Genomic DNA, 25,347 nt, shown 5'->3' with positions numbered 1-25,347 from the left:
TATATACCTATATACTCATGTTTCCCCAGAAATTGATTTGAACCGTTTATTCGTTTATATGCCATGTTATTGTTTGCCATCATTTATGCATTATTAGTTGTATATATATATGTTGGGCGCTGCAGACACACATGTAAGTACCAGGTGAGTATGATTTACATTTACGTTCAGTAGTGATTCTAGAGACATAGAGAGCTCATAACCTGCACCCTCGGTGTTAGTGCTCCCGCCCAGAGTTGGGCACAGTCCTTCATGTGATGTTCACCTCCCGCACCACACGCTCATCTTGGATCTAAGTTAGGTGCACAGTCCTGTCGTACAGACCACTTTAGGTGTTTCCGACTCGTAGGTGACCTGTGATTATTCGCCCAGCCTTCACGTGATCGTAGCACTTGAGCGTACTTATGTTACACCCAGGCCTGTCGTACAGACCACTTTAGGTGGTTCCGACTCGTGTGCAGGTATAGTTAGTGAGATGGAGATTTGAGCTCTAGATTCAGCCGTACAGGTCACGTTAGGTGACTCCGGCTGACAGATTTCAGAGTATTGGATTGGGCATTTCCTGAGCACTTGCATTTTACTTCGAGGCATTTGGCATGGCATTTTTCCTGAGCATGACTTATATATATATATATGTATATTATGTTTCTGGGAAGTATACAGGTTTTACGGCGAGGGGTTAGAACTTGTTTTGAAATGGTTTTTGAAAAGCTTTGTTTTGCCCACTCACGCTTTTGTTTTGCGCCCCTGCAGGTTCTAGTTGGCTAGCACATTTGGTGGCTTCCCCGAGGATTTTCCCGGCATATCTGACAGACCGTCACCAGTGTAGGACCACCTTCGGGTGTACTTTTGTTGTGTCGTTTGCTCCCGGACTGCATTAGGTCTTCGTGCTCTGAAATTTGTTTTCACACTTTGCTTGCACATGTTGTTGTTACCTTGTGTTAAGCCGTTGGTTTTTATTTATTCGTATTATTTTTCTTTTATGATTACTTTATTAGCTTCCGCATTGTGCACATGGCTACGTCACTTCCACGTGACGGCCAGCATGCTCTGATCTCGATCGGGGTGTGTCACTTCGAGTCTGGATATTCAGATGGGCAAGTGACACCTCTTGCCCTTTCGTGCAGCCACCACCGCTCTTAAGTCTTTGTATTTGCCTTGTTCCTACTGCTTGAAAAATATAACATAAGTGTAACTCAAATAGTTAAGAACATCTAAGATCTTGTGTTCAAATCCCGCCTTAACTTTAAACACTAGTTTGGCATTCAAGTAGCCATTACTAGATCTAAGCATGCTTACTACCAAAGTTCCTATATGGTCAAAGGGTAACTTCACCGGCAACCCTCACAAGGTTGCTTATCATGATGAGTACCGTTACCTATTTGTTGATGCATTGTGAAACTTCTTTATGTCGATGGGTTACAACCATTCACGTGTGCATGCATGGGTGACTTAACGTTTATCTCAACACAATTGAAGGATAACCAATCACCAAAATGCATAACAAAATTAAAGCGTGAATCTTGTCCAAGCAATACTTGTAAGGGAAGTGGTTTATGCACTCTCGTTTACTACTTGTGCACTCCTCCCCTTTTCTAGCTATTAAATTGAATAATGAAGAATTAGTGGAATTCAATGAAATACTCCAACTAGTAATACTACATGATATAGCACGCAACGTGGTAGAAAAATAAAATGAACAATACAGGTATAAAAATAATAGATATGTGCGGTTCACTATCTCCTAAATACGAGAAGAAACCTGAAAACCTTAAGAACTTTGCTTCTAGTACTAGCTTACGACGTAGACAACTAGAAAAACAAAGCAACACTCTTAAACAAGAGAAAAACACTTAAAAAACGAGTTTACAACTCAATTTCAATATGATAATTGAAACAAATTCTACAAACTTTCTACCCTATAAATACAAATATTTATAGGCTTACAATTAAGTGAGAAATATGAAAAGACAAATGAAATAAACCCTTAAAAAATAACTCCCAGAAAACTAAAAGATTTCAGTTAATCCTAAAAATCTCGTAAGCCACAAATTTAAAACAAGATACATGCATTATAGCTCTAAAATGCATGTATCTTATTATATTAGTTTAGTTCTAGCTGTCAATCATTTAATATAATAAAAGGTTTGGTCACAATATATGATTTCACTAGATACACCAATATATGAACTGCATCACTCACAATATATGATTTCACTAGATACACCAAGATTGTGGGAGAGATAGATCCCTTTTTACAAATTCTAACTGCATTCAACTAAAAGGTTTGGTCACACACGGAAGAGGTTCCACTATAAAACTATTTAACAATATAAGAATTAGTCCATTCTACTTATAAACTCATGGAAGGCCTCTCCTTCCAGCAATGTGTGATTCATTCTCAACCCCCATCCCCACACGTGTGACGAATGTTTAAGTTTAACATGTAGACAACACAAGTCGAGTGCGGAGCATGTGTGGGCTTCACTTCACCTGTCAGACAACTTGCTCTGATATCATGAAAAAAGTTGAGGTTCCATCATAAAATCAATTGCTAATATGAGGAATAGCTCTATTTACTTAGGAACACATACAAGATCCCTCCTCGACTCCTCCCATCAATGTGATATTCATTCTCAACAGCATATACATGCACCATACCCCACATCATCAAAACAATAACACTAAGACACCATAAGTTTTCTAAATTTTAAACACCAATTAATTTAGTATAAAACCTGACAAATTCTTAACAATCTTATATAAGTAAAAATTCACTAAAAAGCCATATTTTAAGTTATTCAAAGATGGTAGGCTGCACACTAAGGAAACTCATTTACAAAAGTAAACTTTCCGCCAATTAGTCAAGACACTACAAACCATACGCTGCGTTTGGAGAGAAAATCTGCCTTATCACCGAGTGTATACAAAGAACCTCCCGCGTTTGGGGGGCGACAAAGAGAGTTCTTCTTACAATCATTTGCAGTTATGGTACCTCTCACTTCACAGGTTCTATTCTCAGTAATGTATTTGCACAAAACAGTGATGCCTATAGAAAGAGATGAAATAGTTCCCCTTTTCCCTTCTCTGATCTCTTACAACTGCTGGAACTAGATGAAGTAACGCCCATTTACTCGAAGACGAAAGGAAAAAACCAAACTGATGAATAAACCTCGTCCAATTTGTCTAGCTACGCATTCCGTTCATCACCATTCCAATGCAATATGACTCGATTGGTGCAACAATATGACAAAGGCGTACAAATGGATGGCCATATCATATAGGGTAAGAAAATAACAAACCAATTTCAGTAACTTCTTTGTAATTAATTCCCCCACCGAGGATGTTATCTAGATCATCATAAGATGTAGTGATGCGTGGAAATGACAGCTCTTCATGGAGCATTTCCCAAGCATTTTGTGCATGTAAAAGGGACAGAACAAAGTTGCCTTGTGACTTCAGTTTTCAAAATATACAAAAATGGTGGCATAAGATGTATGTTCAAGTAATTGTTCCAAATTTTAAGATAAAAACAAAAATTTGTAATGTAAATATAATGACTGAAGTCGCAGAAACAAACACAGACAAATCCAATACCACAAAATAGTTACACAAAGACAAAAATTACGGTAATTATTGCTGCGCTTGTGATCAATGGTAATGCAAGACAACCAACAAAGAGGTAACTTCAGTTCAAAAAAAATATACCAAAATGGAGGAAAAATGTCAAGTAATCAAAGTATTATACGACTCAATGATGGTATGCAAGACGGAAACCAGTAATAGTCAGACTTGTCTTAACTGAGGGTTACTGTATGGAAGTAGAAGCTCTAAAAAAACGTGTTGTACTGGAATTGTATTTCATCTATATTCAATTAGGTTTACATTCTTATATACACATATCAGTCAACACATTCCTATTCTATTGCCTACAAGTAAGGCTGAAACATAGGCTAAAAAGGAAGTAAATAATCTACATATCAATTTACAATATATGAAAATCAATTAGAAATTTCTTTTTCAACATTCCCCCTTAAGTTGGAGTGTATGTTAATGACACCCAACTTGCCAAGTAAAACTGCAAACTGCATCGAGCTTAACGGCTTGATGAACAAATCTGCAGGTTGATTCAATGTTCGTGTTTGTATGTAAGTTGTCTTCACCATTCCTGTTTGAATCTTTTCACGTACTAAGTGACAGTCTATCTCTGTATGCTTCGTTCGTTCATGAAATACTGGATTTGAAGCAATATGCATGGCAGCTTGATTATCACAAAATAGTGTGACAGGTTGTGCATGGTTCACTCCCAAATCCTTCAAAATGTTCTTTAGACATATAACTTCACAACATGTAGCACCCATAGAACGATATTCTGCTTCTGCACTGGAACAGGATACGGTGCTTTGCTTCTTCGTTTTCCAAGAAATTAGTGCTTGACCAAGAAAGATACAATAACCAGTTATAAATCTTCAAGTGTCTTTATACCGAGCCCAATTAGCATCACAAAAGGCTTGCAACTGTAATGAACCTATAGAGGGTAAGAAAATTCCTTGTCCAGGTGATTGTTTAATATACCTAAGAACCTTATGAACTGCTTCAAGGTGTGGCTGTCGTGGCTTGTCCATGAATTGGCTCAACATATTAACCACATAGGTCAGGCCTTGTGATGGTTAAGTAGATCAGTCTCCCTACGAGTCGTCTGTAAGAAGAAAGATCATGAAGAAGTGTCCCATCCGTTTGCATAAGGGGCAAGTTTGGTTCCACTGGGAACCGTGAGGGTTTCACACCAAGGAACCCTGCGTCTTCCAGTATCTCCAGCGCATATTTGCGTTGGCACAAGGCAATCCCTTGTTTTGATCTTGCAACTTCTATCCCCAGAAAATATTTAAGTTTTCCTAAATCCTTTAGCTTAAAATGTCAGGAAAGAAAGAGTTTAGTTTCTTCAATTTCTTTTAAATTATTTCCTGCAAGTATCACATGAGCAACGTAGATAAGTAATGCCATGAAGATACCTTGACGGTTTCGGACGAACAACGAGCAATTTGAGCATGATTGATGAAAACCAGCGGCCTTGAGAGCACTAGACAGCTTGATAAACCACTGTCTCGAGGCCTGTTTCAAATTGTAAAGAGATTTGTTCAATTTACATACTCGAGTTTCCCCCTTTCATCCGAACCCAAGAGCCAAGGACATATAAACATCCTCGTAAAGATCACCATGCAAAAAAGCATTGTTCACATCAAGTTGATAAAGATGCCAACCACGGAGAGAAACAACACTGAGGAGGACACGAACAGTGGTGAGCTTGGCAACGGGAGCAAAAGTTTCCCGATAATCAAGGCCTTGAATTTGACTGTAGCCTTTAGCAACGAGACGGGCTTTGTAGCACTCAACACTTCCATCAGGTTTAAACTTCACCTTATAAACCCATTTGCACCCAATGGGACGTTTGTGAGAGGGAAAGGGCACCAGAGTCCAAGTACGATTGTCCTAGAGAACGGCAAACTCTTGTTGCATGGTGGCATGCCGTTGAGTGTCCTGGACAGCCTGCAAAAAACTTGTGGGTTCTTTGGTAATGGTGAGGTTGGCGAGGAAAAGTTTGTGAGGGGAAGAGAGATGGTCATAGGATAAGTAACGAGATAGAGTGTGAGGTGTACCTAACGACTGGACCATGCTGGTGGAAGATGGGGGAGCAACATGGGATGGAAGGGCCACCTTGACGTGAAAGTCTTACAAAAATGTGGAGGGTTTTGTGGGTTGGGTGCTACGACGGGGTAGAGGGGTTGGGTTGGGTAGGGAAGTTGTAGTATGCGTGGGAGGAGAAGGTAAAATATCAGGGGTGGGAGAGGGTGTTGAGTCTGGTGGGTGAGGGGAAAATGGTGTGATTTCAGTGGGTAGGGAAATAATGGTATCTAATGGAAGATTGGTATCGAAGGTAGCTATTGGGGAAAAGGGTGGATGAGACGACTCAAGGGAAGAGTCAAAATCAACCGGGATAGAGGGTGTGGTAGGGTTTGAGGAGGTGGTTGCAGCGGAAGAATTAGAGTTTTGGAATGGAAAATGGTCCTCAAAAAACACAAACATCCCTGGAAACAAATGTTTTATTTTGTTTGAGGTCAAACAACCGATAACCCTTTTGACCATAAGGATAGCCAAGAAAAAGACATGGTGTTGCACGAGGATCAAATTTAGAGGGCTTTTGGGCGTGTGTAGAAGCAAAACATAAGCTAACAAAAACCTTTAAATGAGAATAGTTAGGTGCCTTGTGAAACAATTTTTCGTAGGGTGTTTTATCGTGAAGAAGTGGAATGGGTGTTCTATTGATGAGATAGGCCGAGGTTAAAATGGCATCCCCCCCAAAAATATTTTGGTAGGTAAGCTTGAAAAAGCAAAGCCCGAGCAACATTGAGCAAATGCCGATGCTTACGTTCAGCAACACCATTTTGTTGTGGTGTGTTGATGCAGCTAGATTGATGTAGAATACCTTTGTGGGCATAAAATTGCTCAAGTTTAAACTCAGGGCCATTGTCACTTCGTATGGTTTGAACTTTAGTATTGAATTGAGTCTCAACCATTTGAATGAATTTGTGTAAACACGAAAAATTCCTGAAACAAGAAACAAGAATACGTGTACAAAATAATATTTTTGTGTTTAATGATTTTGGGGTTACAACCTCTTTGTAATTTGATCCTCTGATTCTATCTTCGTAGGGTGTAGGTTTGTGGATGAGTTGTTGATCTAAAGGGCCGTCGGGGCTTGATCTAAGGATGAACAGTTGATGAACGGATCTTCAAGGGGCGTTGGGCTTGATCTTGAAGAATGGGTGTATGGGTTTGTTGAGGTTGTTGATCCAAAGGGCCGTTGGGGCTTGATCTTAGGATGAACGGATGATGAATGATGAACACTTTCTTCAAGGGGCCGTCGGGGCTTGATCTTGAGTTGGTGGGAGTTCTTCAAGGGCCGTTGGGGCTTGATCTTGAAGGAGGATTTGACGAAGAACGAAGAGTGCTTTCTTGATCCTTCGGGATTTTCTTGAGAGCTTTAGAACTTTAAAGCTTCAAGGTTTTGGTGTGTGTAGGGAGTATTCTCTTCCATTTTGGGAGTAGAGAAATGTATTTGTGAATTGGTGTCTCTTCCTCTTGATGGAGAAGCCTATTTATAGGCTTTGAGAGTGAATCACCACCATTCATTTTTTTGGTGAAGTGAGTGGATGATGTAGGTGAAGTGAGTGGAGGTTGTAGGTGAGGTAAACGGATGATGTAGGTGAAATGAGTGGAGGTTGTTGGTGAAGTGAGGGAATGATATAGGTGAAATAAGTGTTGTATTGGTTAACATTTATTTCACTGAAATTTCGATGTCTACAATTTGACTAAGATGTCTTTTGTGTCTAATTTGTGCTTCATCAAATAAACCCAAGTACTTCTAGTGTGGTCATCTACAATGGTAAGGAAATATTTGGCACCTGAAAGAAAAGCAACCTGATAACCACCCCAAATATCAATATGTAATAATTCAAAACAGGATTTGGTAGAAATTGAACTTAATGGAAAGGGAAATCTTGTTTGTTTGGCCAATGGGCAAATTAAACATTTGTCAGACTGGTAAGTCTTGTTATTTAAATATGGAAATAACAAAGAGGCTTTATGAGATGGATAGCCTAGGCGTTGATGCCAAAGTTGTGGTGAGACGGTATGGATAGTGTTGCATGTTCCTTTCTTTGATGATCAAGGTAGTAGAGTCCCTCCCTTTCAATTCCCGTCCCAATCATCTTCCCCGAGTGAAGGTCCTAGATGACACAAAAACGGGTGAAGAAGATTGTGACATATAAGGAATCATAGGCTAGTTTACTTATGCATATGAGGTTGAATCTAAAAAATGGCATGCATAGGACATTATCAAGGATAAGATTAGAAGAAAAAAACAACTTGTCTAATATGGGTAACTTTGGTGACAGAACCATTGGGCAGCTCAACGGTATGGTTGTCAACTGCTCGTGAATTTTTAAGCAAACTAGGGCTACAAACTATGTGATCCATGGCGCCACTGTCCAGGATCCAGATGTTGTTGGTGCCTTTAGATGAAAAAGAGAAGGCTTTACCTGAAAGGTCTTCATGAGTTGAATGGTTACTGACTTGGTTGGTAAATGATGACTTGTTCTTGTTCAACATTTGAAGGATTTGCTTGCAATCCTCCTGAGAGAATGGGAAATTTGACATTATCCCTTGCTTGTTATGTTGGGAAATTTGATTCCCCTTGGAAGAAACAAGGGCGACTAGACTCGGTCTCTACAGCAGCTTTCCGTTTGCGATAGAATTCAGAAGTGTGACCTTTCCAACCACAAAAGGTGCACTTAAGATGTGCACGGCAATTTTTGGTGGTGTGATTGGATTTGTTGCACTTTCCACATCGCGCCTCAATGTTCTCTGATGCAGGTTCTTGTAATGAGTTTTTCACTGCAAAAACAGCAGCCTCCGGTTGTGTATTCTTCCCATTAGAAACCTTTGCCTGATGTTCATGTCGAAGGACCAACGCATATGTCTTGTTTACCGTAGGCAGTGGTTCAAGGAGAAGAGTATTACTTCAAACCGTAGCATACGATTCATTCAATCCCATAAGAAACTTCATGGTTTTCTAAGTCTCAACATACGATGTCATCTCCGTCTTAGTTCCACAACTGCATGCGGGAATGGAACACAAAGTGTCGCGTTCATCCCACAAACTCTTGAGTTTGGTAAAATAAGAACTTATACTCAAGTTGCCTTGGACGTAATCATGAATCTCATTCTCAACATGGAATAATTGAACTACATTCACATGTGAGAACTTCTCCTGCAAATCGGTCCACATCTATCGAGCATCTTTGTAGTTGATGACGCTCCCTGAGATCTCCTTTGACATGGAACCTAGCAGCCATGTCTTTACCAAGTTGTTGCAATGATTCCACTGCTGTAACTCTTCAAGATTGCTTTCACTTGGCTTTGTGATTATCCCATCAACAAAACCAAGTTTGTTCTTGACCGTTAAGGCCATACTCATGGATTGAACCCATGTGTTGTAGTTGTCTTCCACCAATGGCTGTGACACAAGGATCGCACCAGGTTGGTTCGAGTGATGGAGAAAAAATGGATGATTGGGATTTTCCCATTTTGGATGAGAAGTCATGCCTGAACTGGTTGACTTCGAATCTGGCTTGTCGCCCATGATCGTGTTTGTTTTGGAATTGTGGTTTGCGTGTTTCCCAGATTAATGTTCTAGTACCATCTAAAAAAACGTGTTGTATTGGAATTGTATTTCATCGGTATTCAATTAGGTTTACATTCTTATATACATATATCAGTCAACACATTCCTATTCTATTGCCTACAAGTAAGGCTAAAACATAGGCCAAATAAGGAAGTAAATAATCTACATATCAATTTACAATATATGAAAATCAATCAGAAATTTCTTTCTCAACAGAAGCCATACCTATTTTGAGGTTATAACAGCTATCGACCATAGGTGACAAAAGAACATTTAACTGACATGGATATAACAAGTGCACGTATTTTGTGCGGTATCATATACTGCATGGCATGGAAATCATATAGGAAGAACCACATTATTGCCCTAAATTTGATGAAAAATCATGGACAAATGGGGGTCAAAGCATTACTTGGCTCCTGTGAGCTTAATTGATGCCAGTTAAGTCATTGTATTTGGCTCCTGTGAACTTCCTAGTGAAGCCACAAGGCCATAAATAAGGACACTAGAAGGATAATGACATTCCGTATAACTGTGGAACACAAAGAATTCAAATTTGTTTAAGGATAAGATAGTATAGGGTAGTGAGATGTTATATCGTCAAATTGTAAATTTGGATGATGGATTAGATAAATCTTTGTTTCAATGTATGTTCCTGCTTAACAATATGGAAAGAGAACATTTAACACGTGTCTATAGATAAAAGAGATCATTACCGTTGACAATAACATTGTTTTTATCTGGTTGGTCCAACCCATGATTGAGTGAGGCAACCTTCAGGATTTCAAGAGCTTCACTCTCTGGAATTTTCAGTTCTGTCCAACAAGGAATGCTGGAAAACTTTAACCATCACATCTGAAAACTTAACCAAAATACTAAAAAGGGACCAAAATTCAGTGTAAAAAAAAAAAACAAAAATTCTATAACGCATCATAGAGAAAAATCTGCAAATTACATTACTCTGTTACTGCAGTAACATCTACAACCAGTTCAACCCATAAAGCAAAGAAAACTTTAGATTGTTTTTCGAAATGTTAAGTACTATTTGTAGTATTTAAACATCCTCTGCACTGTTTCATAAGAACCTTTGAACCACCACAACTAATCCATTTCATATAACAAAAAAGAATACCCGTTGCAAATTTATATGGAAACTCGGTAGTATGAAGAAAATTTTCAAAGTGCCCATTATTTCATTGGGTGCTACATGTGTCATGAAATAAGTGCTACACGTATCATGAAATAAGTGAAGGGAGTGTGCTATCCACACACCTTATTTTACTCCTCACACCTCTTGATAATTTATGTCCGTTAATCTTCTTTAATTCATCCGATCTGACAATCGAAAATTAAAAAAATGTGTGACAAGTAAAATGGGGTGTGTGGATATCATATCCTATAAAAATATAGGGTATTACTAGGGAGACTAAATTTGTGAACAATTTGCAAACTAGGCCTTGAAAATTATATCCAAAATTAGGCCTTGAAAAAGTCTATAAGTAGAAGCCAATTTCATTCATTTCACTTCACTAATTGACATCACACCAAAATTTTGAAGCTTTGAAACTCCAAAACTCTCAAGCAAATCCTAAAGGATCAAGAAAGCCTTCTTCATTATTCGTCAAATCCTCCTTCAAGATCAAGCCCCGACGGCACTTGAAGAAAGTATTCATTGTTCATCATCCGTTCATCCTAAGATCAAGCCCCAACGGCCCTTTGGATCAACAACATCAACAAATCCACACATCCGTTCTTCAAGAACAAGCCCAAAAGTCATTTGAAGATCCGTTCATCACTGTTCTTAAAGATCAAGCCCCAAAGCCCTTGAAGATCTGTTCATCCTCAACCCTCAAGATCAAGCCCCAAAGGCTCTTGAAGAAACTTCCAACCGTTCATCCAATATCAAACCTCAACGGCCCTTGGATCAACAAAGCATCCACAAATCTACATCCTACGGAGATCAAATTAGAGGATCAAATTATAAAGAGATTGTAACCCTAAAATCATTAATACAAAATATTATTTTGTACACGTGTTCTTGTCTCGTTTCATCGTAGGAAAATTCATGTTTACAAATTCAATAATTCCATATCATTTAGTTTACAAATTTTCCCTATAAATTTGGTCTCCCGAGCATACCTAAAAATATCGCTTGAATATCCGGTACTTGGAAAAATCTCTCGAAAGTATGAAGCAGTAGTGTGGTCAGAGCTCAAAGAGTAATTACGTCGAATAGTTGGAAGGCACGCCCATAATCTGTTGATTTGACGCAAAACCCAACTGAAAAAGTTTAGAGAAATTTGACGGCGGAGAGAGGATTACCTCTAGCAAAGTCGGAGGGGGAGAGAGAAGAGAGGGCAGCAAGGGTGGTGTAGCCTGTTGATATCAGTTTACTCTCTGTGACGCTGAGGTTGGTAACCTTCCCACTTCCATTCTATAAACGTAGAAGAAACAGAGGAACAGAGGTTTTCAATGTGTTTGTACGGTGGTAATGTGGAGGGAAATTTTGGTGACTGCTAATTCACTCTCTGCATTCATATGTACGTGTTCTAATAATATTTATCTTTACTCAAGTGCATGATTTTAGGATTATTTTTTGTCACTTGCTATTACGGTTTAGTGGTATTTCCCTTCATTTGTAATTGAGAGGTTTTAGGTTTGATTCTCACCAACTACAAATTTGAACTACATTATTGCTAACAAATTGTGAGACTTAACCCACTCCCCATCCTAATATCGTTTTTTCAAAAGAAAAAAAAAAATGTGCGTGACTTTAAGATTGAATTTTATGAATTGTGTTTGCAACAATTTATTTTCTTAACTCTTGGTATAAATAGATAGTTATATTAAAAATTGGTTACAAAAGGGTAACTATATCGATGATAAAAGGCACTAAAGAAATACTTTTAATTGAAAATGAATTTTTTTCACTAAGCAAAGTTGTAGGGCGATGGTGATGGTTCTGGTGATAATGTGTGGAGGTGGAGGTGGAGGTGGCAACGATAAGCAAAGTACTAGTTGTTGGAAACCTGTGTTTATGTGGGACTGCCAGTCCCACATCGCCCATACACCTTTTACAACAACTCTTTATAAGTGAGTTCACTCACTTATAGTTTGAATTGAATTGGGCCAAAGCCATGGACCTTGGGCCTTAGACTTGGAGAGTTCGGATGGACGGAAAACACAAGTTACGTTTTTGATTTTTTGGATTTAGTTTTTTCCAAAAGGATAAAACTGATTGAACAGTTACGTTCAGTTTTTAAATTGATTGAACAGTTGCATTCGGTTTTTTTTAAAAAAAAAAAAAAACTGATAAGCATGAACGGTTGGATAAGTTCAAATTATGCCATTATATATATGGCAATAAAATCAGAAACTAGAATCAATTTTTTCCATATTCATTCCTCCATATTTCGCTGAGAACCACACAACCAATTCGCCAAGAATCCAAATTCGAGTGCAAGAACTTGGATTAGATAGTTGTATCCTGCAAGATAGACGTCCATTGAACTGCTGCACTGAAGTAGGGACAGATTTCTGTCTTAGGAGATTGCTTCTGCAAGCCTCTATCTTCAAAGAACAAGTCAGTGATTTGTGATTTTATATATAATCTCATTACGTGCTTATGTTTTGATATATTGTATTTGTCGTTGAGTTTTTTTATATTTGAAATAAAACTGTGCAAATTGTTGTATAATATATACTTAACATTTGATTGGATCTAACAATCTAAGACAGAAACATGGATCAATCAAATGTTGGTGTCGTCAAGCAACACGTTGAGAAACCTGAGAAGTTCAAGGGAGTTGATTTCAAACGTTGGCAACAGAAGATGTTGTTCTACTTAACAACTTTGAACTTGAGTCATGTGATTACTTCTGAGTCCCCCAAAGCACCAGAAGAGGGAGACATTCCTGCCGAAATTCTGCAGGCTATAGAAGCCTGGACTCACAGTGAATTTCTATGCAGGAACTACATTCTGAATGCGCTAGATGACTCTCTGTATGATGTTTATTCATCATATAAGACAGCGAAAGAACTGTGGAAGTCTCTGGATAAGAAGTACAAGTCTGAAATGGCAAGTTCCAAGAAGTTTATAATTGGAAAATTTCTGAATTACAAGATGAGTGACACCAAGTCTGTTGTCAAGCAAGTTGAAGAACTCCAAGTGATTGTTCATGAGTTAGATGAAGAAAACCTTGGTCTGAAAGAAGGTTTTGTGGTTGGCTCTATCATAGAGAAACTGCCTTCGAATTGGAAGGACTTCAAGATTTATCTGAAGCATCTAACTGAAGACATGAGCATGGATCAGTTGATTCTCAAACTGCGTATGGAGGAGGATCATCGCAAAAATGAGAAGTATGATGTCTCATCACTGGAGGCAAAAGCCATTGTTGTGGAAGGAGGTGACTTACACAAGGCAAGACACCATCAGAAAAACAAAGGCAAGGATGCTGCAAAGAAAGCAATGACTGCTGTGAAAGGGAAAACCTTCAAGAAAATCAAAGGAGGTTGCTGGGTTTGTGGAAAGACAGGTCATAGGGCAAAGGATTGCCGCCACAAGAAGGATCAGAATTCTGGAAGTTCCAATCAAGCAAATGTTGCAGAAGACACGTTTGTTGCTGTTGTCTCTGAAGTCAATTTACTGACTAATTCAAATGACTGGTTTGTTGATACAGGAGCAACAAGGCATGTGTGTGCTGATCGAAATTTATTTGTTACTTACCAATCTGTTGATGGTGGAGAAAATCTGTACATGGGAAATGCAACTGCGTCTGCCGTTGCAGGGAAGGGAAAAGTGACGCTCAAACTCACTTCCGGAAAAGAGCTTTCACTTACCAATGTTCTGCATGTTCCAGATATTCGTAAGAACCTGATTTCTGGATCACTTCTGAGTAACAAAGGTTTCAAAATTGTGTTTGAATCTGACAAGTTTGTAATCACCAAAGGTGGGATGTATGTGGGAAAAGGCTACCTGCCTGAGAGGCTCTTCAAAATGAATGTACTTTCTGTTAATGCTATGAATAATAACAAGCCAAGTGCTTCTTCTGCTTACTTGATTGAGTCCTCTACATTATGGCATGCAAGATTAGGTCATGTTAATTTTCATTCTCTTCAAAGAATGGTTAACTTAGGCCTACTGCCAAAATGTTCCATGAACAAAGTATCTAAATGTGAGATATGCACAGAATCTAAATATGCAAGACGCTCATATAAATCAGTGGAAAAATCCAACGAAATACTTGGTTTAATCCATAGTGATCTTTGTGATTTCAAATCTACACCAACTCGTGGAGGAAAGAACTATTATATTTCCTTCATTGATGATTGCAACAAGTATTGTTATGTCTATTTGATTCATAGTAAAGATGAAGCTTTAAACATGTTTAAGACATTTAAAGCCGAAGTCGAAAATCAACTAGACAAAAGAATAAAGGTCTTAAGATCGGATAGAGGTGGTGAATACGAATCTAATGACTTTGCAGAATTTTGTTCAACACATGGAATAATACATCAAACAACAGCACCATATACTCCTCAACAAAATGGAGTGGCTGAACGGAAAAATCGTACATTGAAGGATATGATTAATTCCATGTTGAACAGTTCTGGTGCACCACATAATTTATGGGGTGAGGCACTCCTTGCTGCAAATACGATTTTGAACCGAATTCCACATAAGAAGACTAATCAATCTCCTTATGAAATCTGGAAAGGTAGGTTACCTACATATAAAACCTTGAAAGTGTGGGGTTGTCTTGCAAAAGTTCAAGTGCCTCTTCCGAAGAGACAAAAACTTGGACCAAAAACAGTGGACTGTATATTTATTGGTCATGCCAATAATAGTTCGGCATATAGATTTTTGGTTCATAAATCTGAAATTGCAGACATTCATATAAATACTATACTTGAATCTGCAGAAGTTGAGTTCTTTGAGGAAATTTTTCCTTATAAAGATAGGTCATATGTTTTGAACAAAAGAGTACATGAGGTTACTACAAGAAATGATGACGATAATCATGCCTCAACTTCGAGAGTTCAAATCCAAGATTTGGAACCACGAAAGAGTAAAAGAGCAAAAATTGCAAAGGATTTTGGTCCTGATTTCCTCACTTTTGTGACCGAAGAAGAGCCTCAAACTTATAAGGCTGCATTAGAACCGTCTGAAGCACCTTATTGGAAAGAAGCTATTCAAAGTGAAATAGAATCCATCATGCAAAATAATACATGGGAATTGGTTAATTTGCCTCCTGGAAATAAACCAATAGGACACAAATGGATTTTCAAGAGGAAATTAAGACCGGATGGTACCATAGACAAGTATAAGGCTCGTTTAGTTGCCAAAGGGTATCGTAAAAAAGAAGGACTTGACTACTTTGACACTTATTCACCAGTAGCTAGAATAACATCTATAAGGTTATTAATAGCTATAGCGTCTGTGTACAATCTTGAGATACATCAAATGGATGTCAAGACTGCATTTCTAAATGGTGAATTAGACGAAGAAATATATATGGATCAACCTGAAGGTTTCATTGTCAAAGGTCAAGAAAAGAAAGTTTGTAAGTTGATTAAGTCATTATATGGACTCAAACAAGCGCCTAAGCAATGGCATGAAAAATTCGATCATAATATGATTACGAATGGATTTGTAATCAATGAAAGTGATAAATGCATTTATGTTAAGAAAACGAAAAATGCTTGTGTTATTGTATGTCTATATGTTGATGACATGCTTATAATGGGAACAAACAAAGCTGTGATTAACTCCACAAAGAAAATGCTAAATTCTAGTTTTGACATGAAAGATATGGGATTAGCTGATGTGATTCTTGGAGTTCGAATTCTAAGGAATTCAGATGGATATGTCCTAACTCAATCACATTATGTGGAAAAGGTTCTAAAAAGGTTTGGACATTATGATTGTAAACCTGCAGTAACTCATTTTGATCCCATTCATAAACTTACTAAAAACGAAGAAGAGAGCGTATCTCAATTGGAGTATACCCAAGTTATAGGTTGCTTGATGTACATTATGAATTGTACAAGACCTGATCTTGCTTATTCAATAAGCCGACTAAGTAGGTATTCAAGTAATCCTGGAAGAGATCATTGGAATGCTTTAATAAGGGTATTAAGATACATAAAGCATACAATAAACTATGGTTTGCATTACACTCAATATCCCCCAGTATTAGAAGGATATAGTGATGCAAATTGGATTTCAAGGAGCACAGACAGTAAATCCATAAGTGGATATGTATTTACACTTGGTGGAGCAGCTGTGTCATGGAAATCATCCAAGCAAACATGTATAGCACGTTCGACAATGGAATCAGAGTTTATAGCCTTAGATACAGCTGCTGATGAAGCTGAATGGCTTAAACATTTTCTGGAAGATATTCCATTCTGGCCCAAGCCTGTGACTGCAATATGTATACATTGTGACAGCATGGCTGCACAACGTCGAGCCAAAAACGCTGAATATAATGGGAAGTCGAGACATATAAGGCGACGACATAAAACCATTAGACAACTACTCAAGAATGGAACTATTTCCATTGATTATATTAAATCTAAGGAGAATATTGCCGATCCTTTGACAAAAGGCCTATCCAAGGATCAAGTGGCATTTACATCGAGGGGAATGGGTTTAAAGCCAACTCAATGAGTTATAACTTGACGAAAACCTAACCTAGCTAATTGGAGATCCCATGGTCTAGGTTCAATAGGCAAACTGGTTAAGGGAAACTCAAAGTAAGATACACACAATCTTTACTCATTCTTATGATGGAAAACAGTGTGTTGCCTGTTAGACGAAAATGGTGAATAACTATTCTTAATAATGCTAATATCTTATGATTAAGATGAATAGAACAGGATATTCTTTATTAGCATTACCTATATGAGATTGATGTGGGGTCGCATCTTTGAGAATTGGTATGGTTACAATTCTCTAAAGGTCTCATGAAATTAGGATATGTTCAGGACCAAAATGAACACCACCGTATGAATTGACGTGTGTCAAGATGTGATATGTGTGATACTTATTGTCTCGATTTTACTACTAAGAATGATCAGCTCAAGATAGTAAATTCACTGCTTCATTAGGTAAAACCGGTAAGTACTCACTAGAGAAGGTTCAAGTTCAAAAGACACCTATCCCGATGCGTATCATATCTAACTTCTCTGGAAAGACGTTACTAATTTAGCTAGTATCTTATTTTCTATTCAAATGTGGGGTATTGCTAGAGTTTGAATAGAAAATGTGGGGTATTGTTGGAAACCTGTGTTTATGTGGGACTGCCAGTCCCTCATCGCCCATACACCTTTTACAACAACTCTTTATAAGTGAGTTCACTCACTTATAGTTTGAATTGAATTGGGCCAAAGCCATGGACCTTGGGCCTTAGACTTGGAGAGTTTGGGTGTATATATTAAATGCCAAAGATGGGCCTTTGACCTTGGGGCTCTTGGGCTCGGATGGACGAAAAACACAAGTTACGTTTTTGATTTTTTGGATTCAGTTTTTTCCGAAAGGATAAAACTGATTGAACAGTTACGTTCAGTTTTTAAATTGATTGAACAGTTGCATTCGGTTTTTTTTTTTAAAAAAAAAACTGATAAGCATGAACGGTTGGATAAGTTCAAATTATGCCATTATATATATGGCAATAAAATCAGAAACTAGAATCAATTTTTTCCATATTCATTCCTCCATATTTCGCTGAGAACCACACAACCAATTCGCCAAGAATCCAAGTTTGAGTGCAAGAACTTGGATTAGATAGTTGTATCCTGCAAGATAGACATCCATTGAACTGCTGCACTGAAGTAGGGACGAATTTCTGTCTTAGGAGATTGCTTCTGCAAACCTCTATCTTCAAAGAACAAGTCAGTGATTTGTGATTTTATATATAATCTCATTACGTGCTTATGTTTTGATATATTGTATTTGTCGTTGAGTTTTTTTATATTTGAAATAAAACTGTGCAAATTGTTGTATAATATATACTTAACATTTGATTGGATCTAACACTAGTTGTTATGATGTAGAAAGTGGTGATGATAATGATGGCAAAGTTGTAGCGGCAATAGCGACATTGGTGGTTGCGAGTTCAAGGTGGTTGTGGGATGGTGGTGGTGGGCGTGTAAATTCCATGTGTTTTGTTTCACACGGAGTAGTTTTGAATTTCTACATATATTAATTCAAACAAGTGAATTGGTGTATATCAATTGTGAGATATAATACTTTTTCTATCATAAGTTTTAGCTCTTGTTACAAAAAACACGTTGTATATTCATCAATGTTTTAAAAGGCAGAGGCATAGACGAGGCGTTCCATGAATAGTCTCAGCTAAGTGTGAGATGAAGCCTCACTCATGAGACCTAAATATTTTAATATAGAATGTATATATAATTATATCATATAATACTTTGTAAAATAATTAATCAACAATCAAACAAGCAATCAAGACCAAATTGAGACTAGAATACTACAAATCTTACTTGAATTTTGAAACAAAATGTGGTGGTGTGGACAATTTTGAAACAAATTGAAGTATGAGATTAGGGTAAAATTGATATATGGGAACAATCAGGTCAAAATCTGCGGTTTTTTAAGTACATTCACTGTAGGTTCTCTTACTTGCTCTAGTGACTGACAAACGCCAACTAATCGGTAAGCATTCCTCCTGTTATCTAACTTTTTCAGGATTTTTGGCCTACATTACTTTTTCCTTCCTAGACGTCCATTTCAATCGTGCAACTTGCATGAAACCCCGTCTTTTTGTCTTCAAGTATCAATCTTACTCCAGGTGTGACTAATCTTCCAACAAAGACTTCTATTTTTCTTCTCACTTTTGGTTCGAAATTTTATTTTAACTTTCCAGGAATGTTAACAAGCTGAGAGAGGTGCTACCTAAGGATATTGTGGAAGAGATTATTGGGATCCCTACTGGACTTATTGATTTTGATGATCATAGATACATCTGTCAGGGTTCGACTAATGGAACCTTCTTGGGTTTGAGAATTTAGGATTTGAGGGAATTGGGGAATTGTGGAATTGGTGATGTGATTGGGTGAACTGTGAATGGGAAGATGGGAATCGGGTATTGGGATGGGGAAGAAGAGGGTTGGGGTTATAATTGTTTTTTTAAAATAAAATTAAACTTGGCCAAAATGACGTCGTTTGGGCCAAGTCATTAAAAAAAAATTAAAAGACTTGGCCAAAACGACGTCGTTTTGAGCCAAGTCTACAAAAAATAAAAACTAAAATCCTTTTCTTTTCTGTGTGGTCATCTTCTTCGTGTAGATGCCGCCACTGCAATTAAAGAAAAAGCAAAAGGCAACTGCTGCAACGGAGCCAGACTTCGACTTCGGGGTCCCTAGCAAATTTCAAGCAAGATTTTGGCCACCTCAAAACACCCTAAGACACGGCTCAAGACCTAAGCACGCCCCAATGCACTTAGTCAAGTCCTTTGACGGCTCCCACAAAACAAAAGTAGCAAGCCAACTGCCCAGTCTCCAAGGCAGCCTAGGTGCGCCCTGAGGCGAGTATTTTAAAACACTAATATTCATTCTTATTTCTCCTTCACATCTTTGTCTTTGTTTTCTTGAACTCATCTCCAAGTATGGTCATTGGCCATCAAATATTATTCAAGTGAATGAACAAAACAAAATAATCGTATTCTGCTTCCAGAGTCACAAACTATACAGGTACGGTATAACTCTTCAGAGAAAAATCTCACTTGCAAAATGGCGGACCTAGCTCAGTAGTTTAACACAACCAATGTTATATTACATGGGCAATGTAAGAAGCTCCTCTCCTGCAAGGATTTTTGAACCGTATTTAAGGGGCATCACGAACATTACAGGACATTTTCTTGATGTCAATGGCCAGTCGTTTAGCTAGAGCCACACTTGTGATCAATCTTCCGTTCACTGTTAGATAGGTGGTTCAGTTCGAGTCAACCATACTATCATCTAAACATCAATTTGAGTTGTAGGATGGGTTGAACTGTGGAGCGCCATGAAGTGGCTGCAGATTCAGAACATGAAGACTACGGTTGCTGTTGCAAAGATTCTTGGATCATAGACGTCAGAGAAGGATGCATGCGGGCCGTTCTTATTGAGCGAGCTTCACTTCTACCCTCAGCATATTCCTCCCCCAATGGCCACCTTGGCCGCAATTCGTACTGATTGATGATGCAAAATAATTAATAACGCTTACAATAAACATGAAAATAAAAAAATTGATTGAAAAGCAATAATATGTAATCAAAGTTTTCATACAAACCACAATATCTTCAGGTTCATCTGCAGGTGGTGGTGGATCAAATCTTCCCATACGAAAGTTCTCAATGCCAGTCCAAGCCACCATTACACCTGCCAAGGTTAAAACTCAGGTATCAGAAGTTTAAGGTATCAGTCTTAATTGACAGGCGACGACCACCTTGTCAGACAAGCAACATAGGAAAGGCTCCAAAAAAAATTATTTGTAAAGACAGAAAACTAGAGATTTTTTCCACATTAATTTCGTGATGGCCACCTATGGGTACAATTTCTTTTAATACTTAAAATAACGTCATGTCAGTTACTGATGGTTAAAATGCTATGATACTCTTTTATCAAAGGAAAGTTAGCTTCATCCATAAGTTGAGCCGAAACTAGAGAAAAGGAATTACCGTTGTCAGTACAAAGGCAGGGAGGAGGACAGACTAGTTGTAAGCTATTTTTCTTGACAACCTGATCAAGGCGAGACCGAACATATTGATTTGATGCAACGCCTCCGGAGACAACCTGCATAGGAAGAACATAAGGAGGGATCCATGATCAGCAATATTCAGGAATACCATCATAACGAGGAGGTGCCCATTATCATGTGGTTGGTTCAAGAATACAAAATCAAAGGCTGCAGTTTACGCACCAAATGTTTTACAGAAGGTTCAATTTTCAGGGCCCATTCAATTGCTCGCTCACACCTTTCCTCTAGATGTAACACCGCGACTCGCTGCATGCATCAGACAATCTTAATGTGAAGATAGAAATTGGAGAGATAATTAACGCCGACAACTGAATAATGCAGTATTTGATCAAAATAAGATAAAGACCGACAAATATACATCCAGTCACCTGAAAAGAAGCAGCAATATCAGCTCGAATCCTTCTATCTTCGCTACTTGCTGAGGAAAGAGGAATTGTAGTATTACTGCATAACATAGGAAAGTTGGGTGGGTAAAAGTTAATAGCTAAGCTAGCAGACCATAAATCACTGCACAAAAAAGTACAGTTAGTACTGGCAGCAACCAAGAATCAATGATAATAATGTATATCAACAGATTATACATACATATTTTTAGATTCAATTGCCAGTCTCACTTGAGTCTTCAGACCAGCGTACGAGAAGTTGCAATCCTTGTGTTGTTTCATTGGGGTCTAGAAACAAATGAGTACCAGGCTTAGAATACAATTTCACATTGCAGAAATCTCAGTCATCTGTAATAGACTTCTTAAGTAGAACCAGCATATACATTCAGCCAAAGGTGGAAAAGAGAATGTCTTGAAATAAACTTACCGAGAATTTGACTGATTTGGCATCACCCTCACGAGCAAGCTCTTCAATAGCTGGCCCACCACTTCTCCTCAAGTCAAGGCCAAGCCATTTTGCAGTCTTGTCATATGCCTCGCCAATTGCATCATCTATTGTGGTGCCAAGTTGTACATACTGACCAAGATCACGAGCAAGGATGAGTAGATTATGTCCTCCTAAAGACAGACACCAAGATTGTTAAACAATTATGACAGCCCAAATCAAATGTCATACAGCACCAAAAACTTTGATTGAGTCTACAACTTTAGATTGTCTGGGAAGTCATAAGTGTCATCTCTTATCAAAGCAGAAATCCAAATTTAGATAGAAATACAAGAAATAAAAACAAGATACTAGCTTAACAGCCAAACTGCACCGTGAGGAAATTACAAAACAATTCATTTATTTATAAACTAATGACAACTCAAGTTTTACAGAAACCACACTCATGCTTCCAAAAAATACAAATGTTCCCTAACATACAAATACAGTGTTTCGTTTTTTTCTTGTAGTCTCACTCACTTTTTCATAATTTTTCTTGTAGTTGTCTCACTCACTCATTTTTTGCAATGCTGACTTCTGAACTTATCCACAACACCGAAACTCAAAACCTCCCTCCAAAGAAAACACTCAAATAAATTTTTCTTCAACTTAATCGATAAGACAACAAGACATAGCTAAACCACCAAAAAAAATTTGTCAAAAACAAACAATATAGAACTTTTAGATTTTAAGTGAACAAAAAACAACTAATAAATGGTATTTAGCAACCTGTGGAAACTAAGTTTGCACGTATGGCGGCAAACACCACAGAAGTAACTGATGGATATGAGTGTTTTCATGCAGTTTCTTATGTTTATTTTATTTTTCCAAAAAGAAAAGGGTACAGTCATCTAGTCTAAAAATGTAGATGCAAAGTCCAGTGAATTAGTAAAAAGACCTAATGCGGGATAGGTGTATCTTTTCTTACCTGAAATAAGCAAGGCCATGAAAGGAAATTGCAACTCTCTTTCCGTTAACCTAGATCAAGAAAAGGAAATTCATTGTATGCACAAGAGCAACTCAGATCAATATTTTAAGTGCATATAACAACCACATACTTTATGCCCCTAAAAATGAGAGAGGGAGAGAGTTTGTACATTCCAGTTTGCATTGCATAGATAGTCAAAATTTCCGTACCTGGCTACAAGAGCATGAGCCTCCATGTGATGTACACCAATGATCGGTAAGTTACATCTACCAGCAATTTCACGAGCTTTCCGCACACCAACTGCATGAATACAAAATTAGTGCTAATATGCTCCGAGGATACGAAAGAATTCAAGTCTGGTCATTTCTGAGCATAATAAAGACAATGTAACCCATTTCCAGTTTTGAATGGTAAATCACTGCCAAAAAGAAAAATTACATCTACTACTTTCCTCGAACCTATGCCCTGGAAATTCCATAGCACAAACCCAACCATAAGGCATCAGTAGTATGAAAATTTTGCAACACCAAGCAAAAGAGGAAAGAAAGAGAGTGCTGCTATGCAATTTACCACGAAGACAAAGGCCTAAACCGGGACCAATAGTAACCGCCACTGCAGATAAATTCGTCTCAGTTAACTTAGCTTTGTCAAGTGCTTCTTGCACAACCTACAATCAACAATCACAAATTCAGGCCCACATTATCACCGAGAAAAAAAGGAGATAGCCTTGAACCATTTGACTAGATTACAACTGACATTTTGAAATGGCATAAGCAATCCAAATGACACAGCAAGTTCGCAAAATATTGAGCCTATTTGTGTATTACGTGGGTGCTCAACATAAATAACAAAATCTCATTCAAGTAGAAGATGTAAATAAGATATGAACATCATACTGCGTTTAAAGGTGATAGTACGGAGGATGCTATACCTTATCAATCACCTGCAAATGTGCTTCCTCTGCCATTTTTGGAGCAACACCTCCATATTGAGCAAGCAAATCTGCCTTGATATGTGGCCAAGGCTCAAAATTAGATGAACGTATCCAATATAAGTACCACAAAGAAAAACTAAAAATGAATCGTCATTATTGAATATTGGTAATTAAAAGAACGTAGTATGTGGCACTGTCCTAGAACCATATTTCTTCCACAACACACTTTTTTCTAACAAGTAGGTATATGAAAAGCAGCACAGTAGACGATCATTCTTTCTCTGCCAAATTCACCATAAATCTCCATTGTGGATGATTTAAGAGTTGCGGATTGTTTGTCATGAAAGTATGAATCTTTAAGGACATTTGATTGCATTACATAAATCTCCATTGTGGTTTCTCTGGAAAAATTAGATAACTCAATCGCCCTTTTCGAACACTATTCATGACCTACAGTATGGAAAAATTCGAAGCGTAACTAGGTTCCTCACTCTCTAAACGTGCAAAACTAATTTGTGCCAAATTCTTCTTCTTTTTAATGGTTCATCAGAACTCTGCAATTTTACTACCCAAACCAAATCCAAGGAACAAAATGTTCATACCTGAGAAGACACAACTTGGCTGAGGATTTCACCATTGCCTCTCACCTGTACTCATAAAACCCACAAAATACAAAACAAAACCCATCAGAAAAAACACAAAAGTAACAAATACCAAGTACAAAAAACACCAAAGGAAGCAAAATCAGAGTCATACGATAGCGGCGGCGGTGTCGTCGCAGCTCGTTTCGATTCCCAGAACAATAAGATCATCTTGGGGAGATGGAGTTCGACTGTGAGGTTCCGAAAAGGCAGAACTTTTCGATGTCGAGAAAAGGGAATTGGAGGAGTTCAATGAAGAAGAAGAAGAAGAAGAAATGGGAAGTGAAAGGATTGGACAAAGTTTTTGTCGGAGGGGTTTTAGGGATTTGAGAGTGGTTTGTAAGGGGGAAAGTGAAGGTTTTGGGAAAAGATTTAGGCGCCAAAATCTGGAAGAGAGCGCCATTCACAGAGAGGGATACGGAGATGGAGAATGGTGAGTGAATGGTGGAGGATTCAAACTTGAAAGAAGGCAACGTATTTTTCATTTCTCAAAACGTTATTATTATTATTATTATTATTATTTTTTTTTTTTTGGAGAAACTGGGAATAACATTACTTTTTTTTTTTTTTTTTTTTTTTTTTTGAACACCAGTTACCATATCATAAAAGGCCTACAAAGAGGCAAACAAACATACAATAACAAGCAATGACAAGGGGTAAACCACAAAGACCCCTCCACCAAGTAGAAGCGTCACCCCCGACACCACCAAAACAAATTAATGAGGACAAGGTAGCCCATCATTATTCAATACAAAGACCAACGAAGATGGGGGCCTAACGACCCAAACTACATCACTCATCTCCGTAAAACTACCCGATGCAATCTTGTGAGCCACACCATTAGCAGAACGGGGCACCCAAGACCATCGGCAATCAAGAAAATTCCCCCCCAGCTGTTTAACCCGAGCCAGCACCGGGAATGCCTCCCAACTACCCCTGGACAGCGAGCTAGATAAACAATTAATC

The 25,347-nt window shown here is 38.0% G+C and overlaps 1 protein-coding gene across 2 annotated transcripts; it reads right to left on the bottom strand.

The window, feature by feature from the left end:
* Positions 1–19,877: 19,877 nt before the first annotated feature.
* Positions 19,878–24,909, bottom strand: LOC125473154 (probable tRNA N6-adenosine threonylcarbamoyltransferase, mitochondrial). Of its 2 annotated transcripts, none has more exons than XM_048575569.1 (13): positions 24,497–24,907; positions 24,343–24,387; positions 23,738–23,812; positions 23,377–23,473; positions 23,016–23,106; positions 22,807–22,856; positions 21,822–22,012; positions 21,597–21,682; positions 21,380–21,455; positions 21,174–21,257; positions 20,932–21,046; positions 20,544–20,632; positions 19,878–20,442 (listed from the first exon to the last, which is right to left on the bottom strand). In XM_048575569.1, the coding sequence occupies exons 1-13, from the start codon at positions 24,782–24,784 to the stop codon at positions 20,308–20,310; spliced, it is 1,422 nt and encodes a 473-aa protein (XP_048431526.1). In that variant the 5' UTR covers positions 24,785–24,907; the 3' UTR covers positions 19,878–20,307. The 2 variants fall into 2 exon arrangements, with proteins under 2 accessions (XP_048431526.1, XP_048431527.1); XM_048575570.1 differs by having other exon boundaries at positions 20,300–20,442; positions 20,540–20,632; positions 24,497–24,909.
* Between the last annotated feature and the right edge of the window lie 438 nt (positions 24,910–25,347).

Source organism: the organism of the source record quoted next, unplaced genomic scaffold, assembly GCF_019419815.1.
Source record: "Pyrus x bretschneideri cultivar Hongxiangsu unplaced genomic scaffold, Pyrus_bretschneideri_v1 Contig8, whole genome shotgun sequence".
Classification (NCBI taxonomy): domain Eukaryota; kingdom Viridiplantae; phylum Streptophyta; class Magnoliopsida; order Rosales; family Rosaceae; genus Pyrus; species Pyrus x bretschneideri.
The sequence above is the reverse complement of the archived record's forward strand: the minus strand, read 5'-3'. Positions and strand labels throughout refer to the sequence as shown.

Excerpts from the sequence above, each read along its gene's own strand:
- LOC125473154 (XM_048575569.1), bottom strand. The coding sequence starts at position 24,784 with ATGGCGCTCTCTTCCAGATTTTGGCGCCTAAATCTTTTCCCAAAACCT. Across the intron at positions 22,013-22,806 it reads CATGGCCTTGCTTATTTCAG|GAGGACATAATCTACTCATC; the intron begins GTAAGAAAAGAT and ends GTCTGTCTTTAG. Across the intron at positions 21,047-21,173 it reads AACCTTCTGTAAAACATTTG|GTTGTCTCCGGAGGCGTTGC; the intron begins GTGCGTAAACTG and ends CTTCCTATGCAG.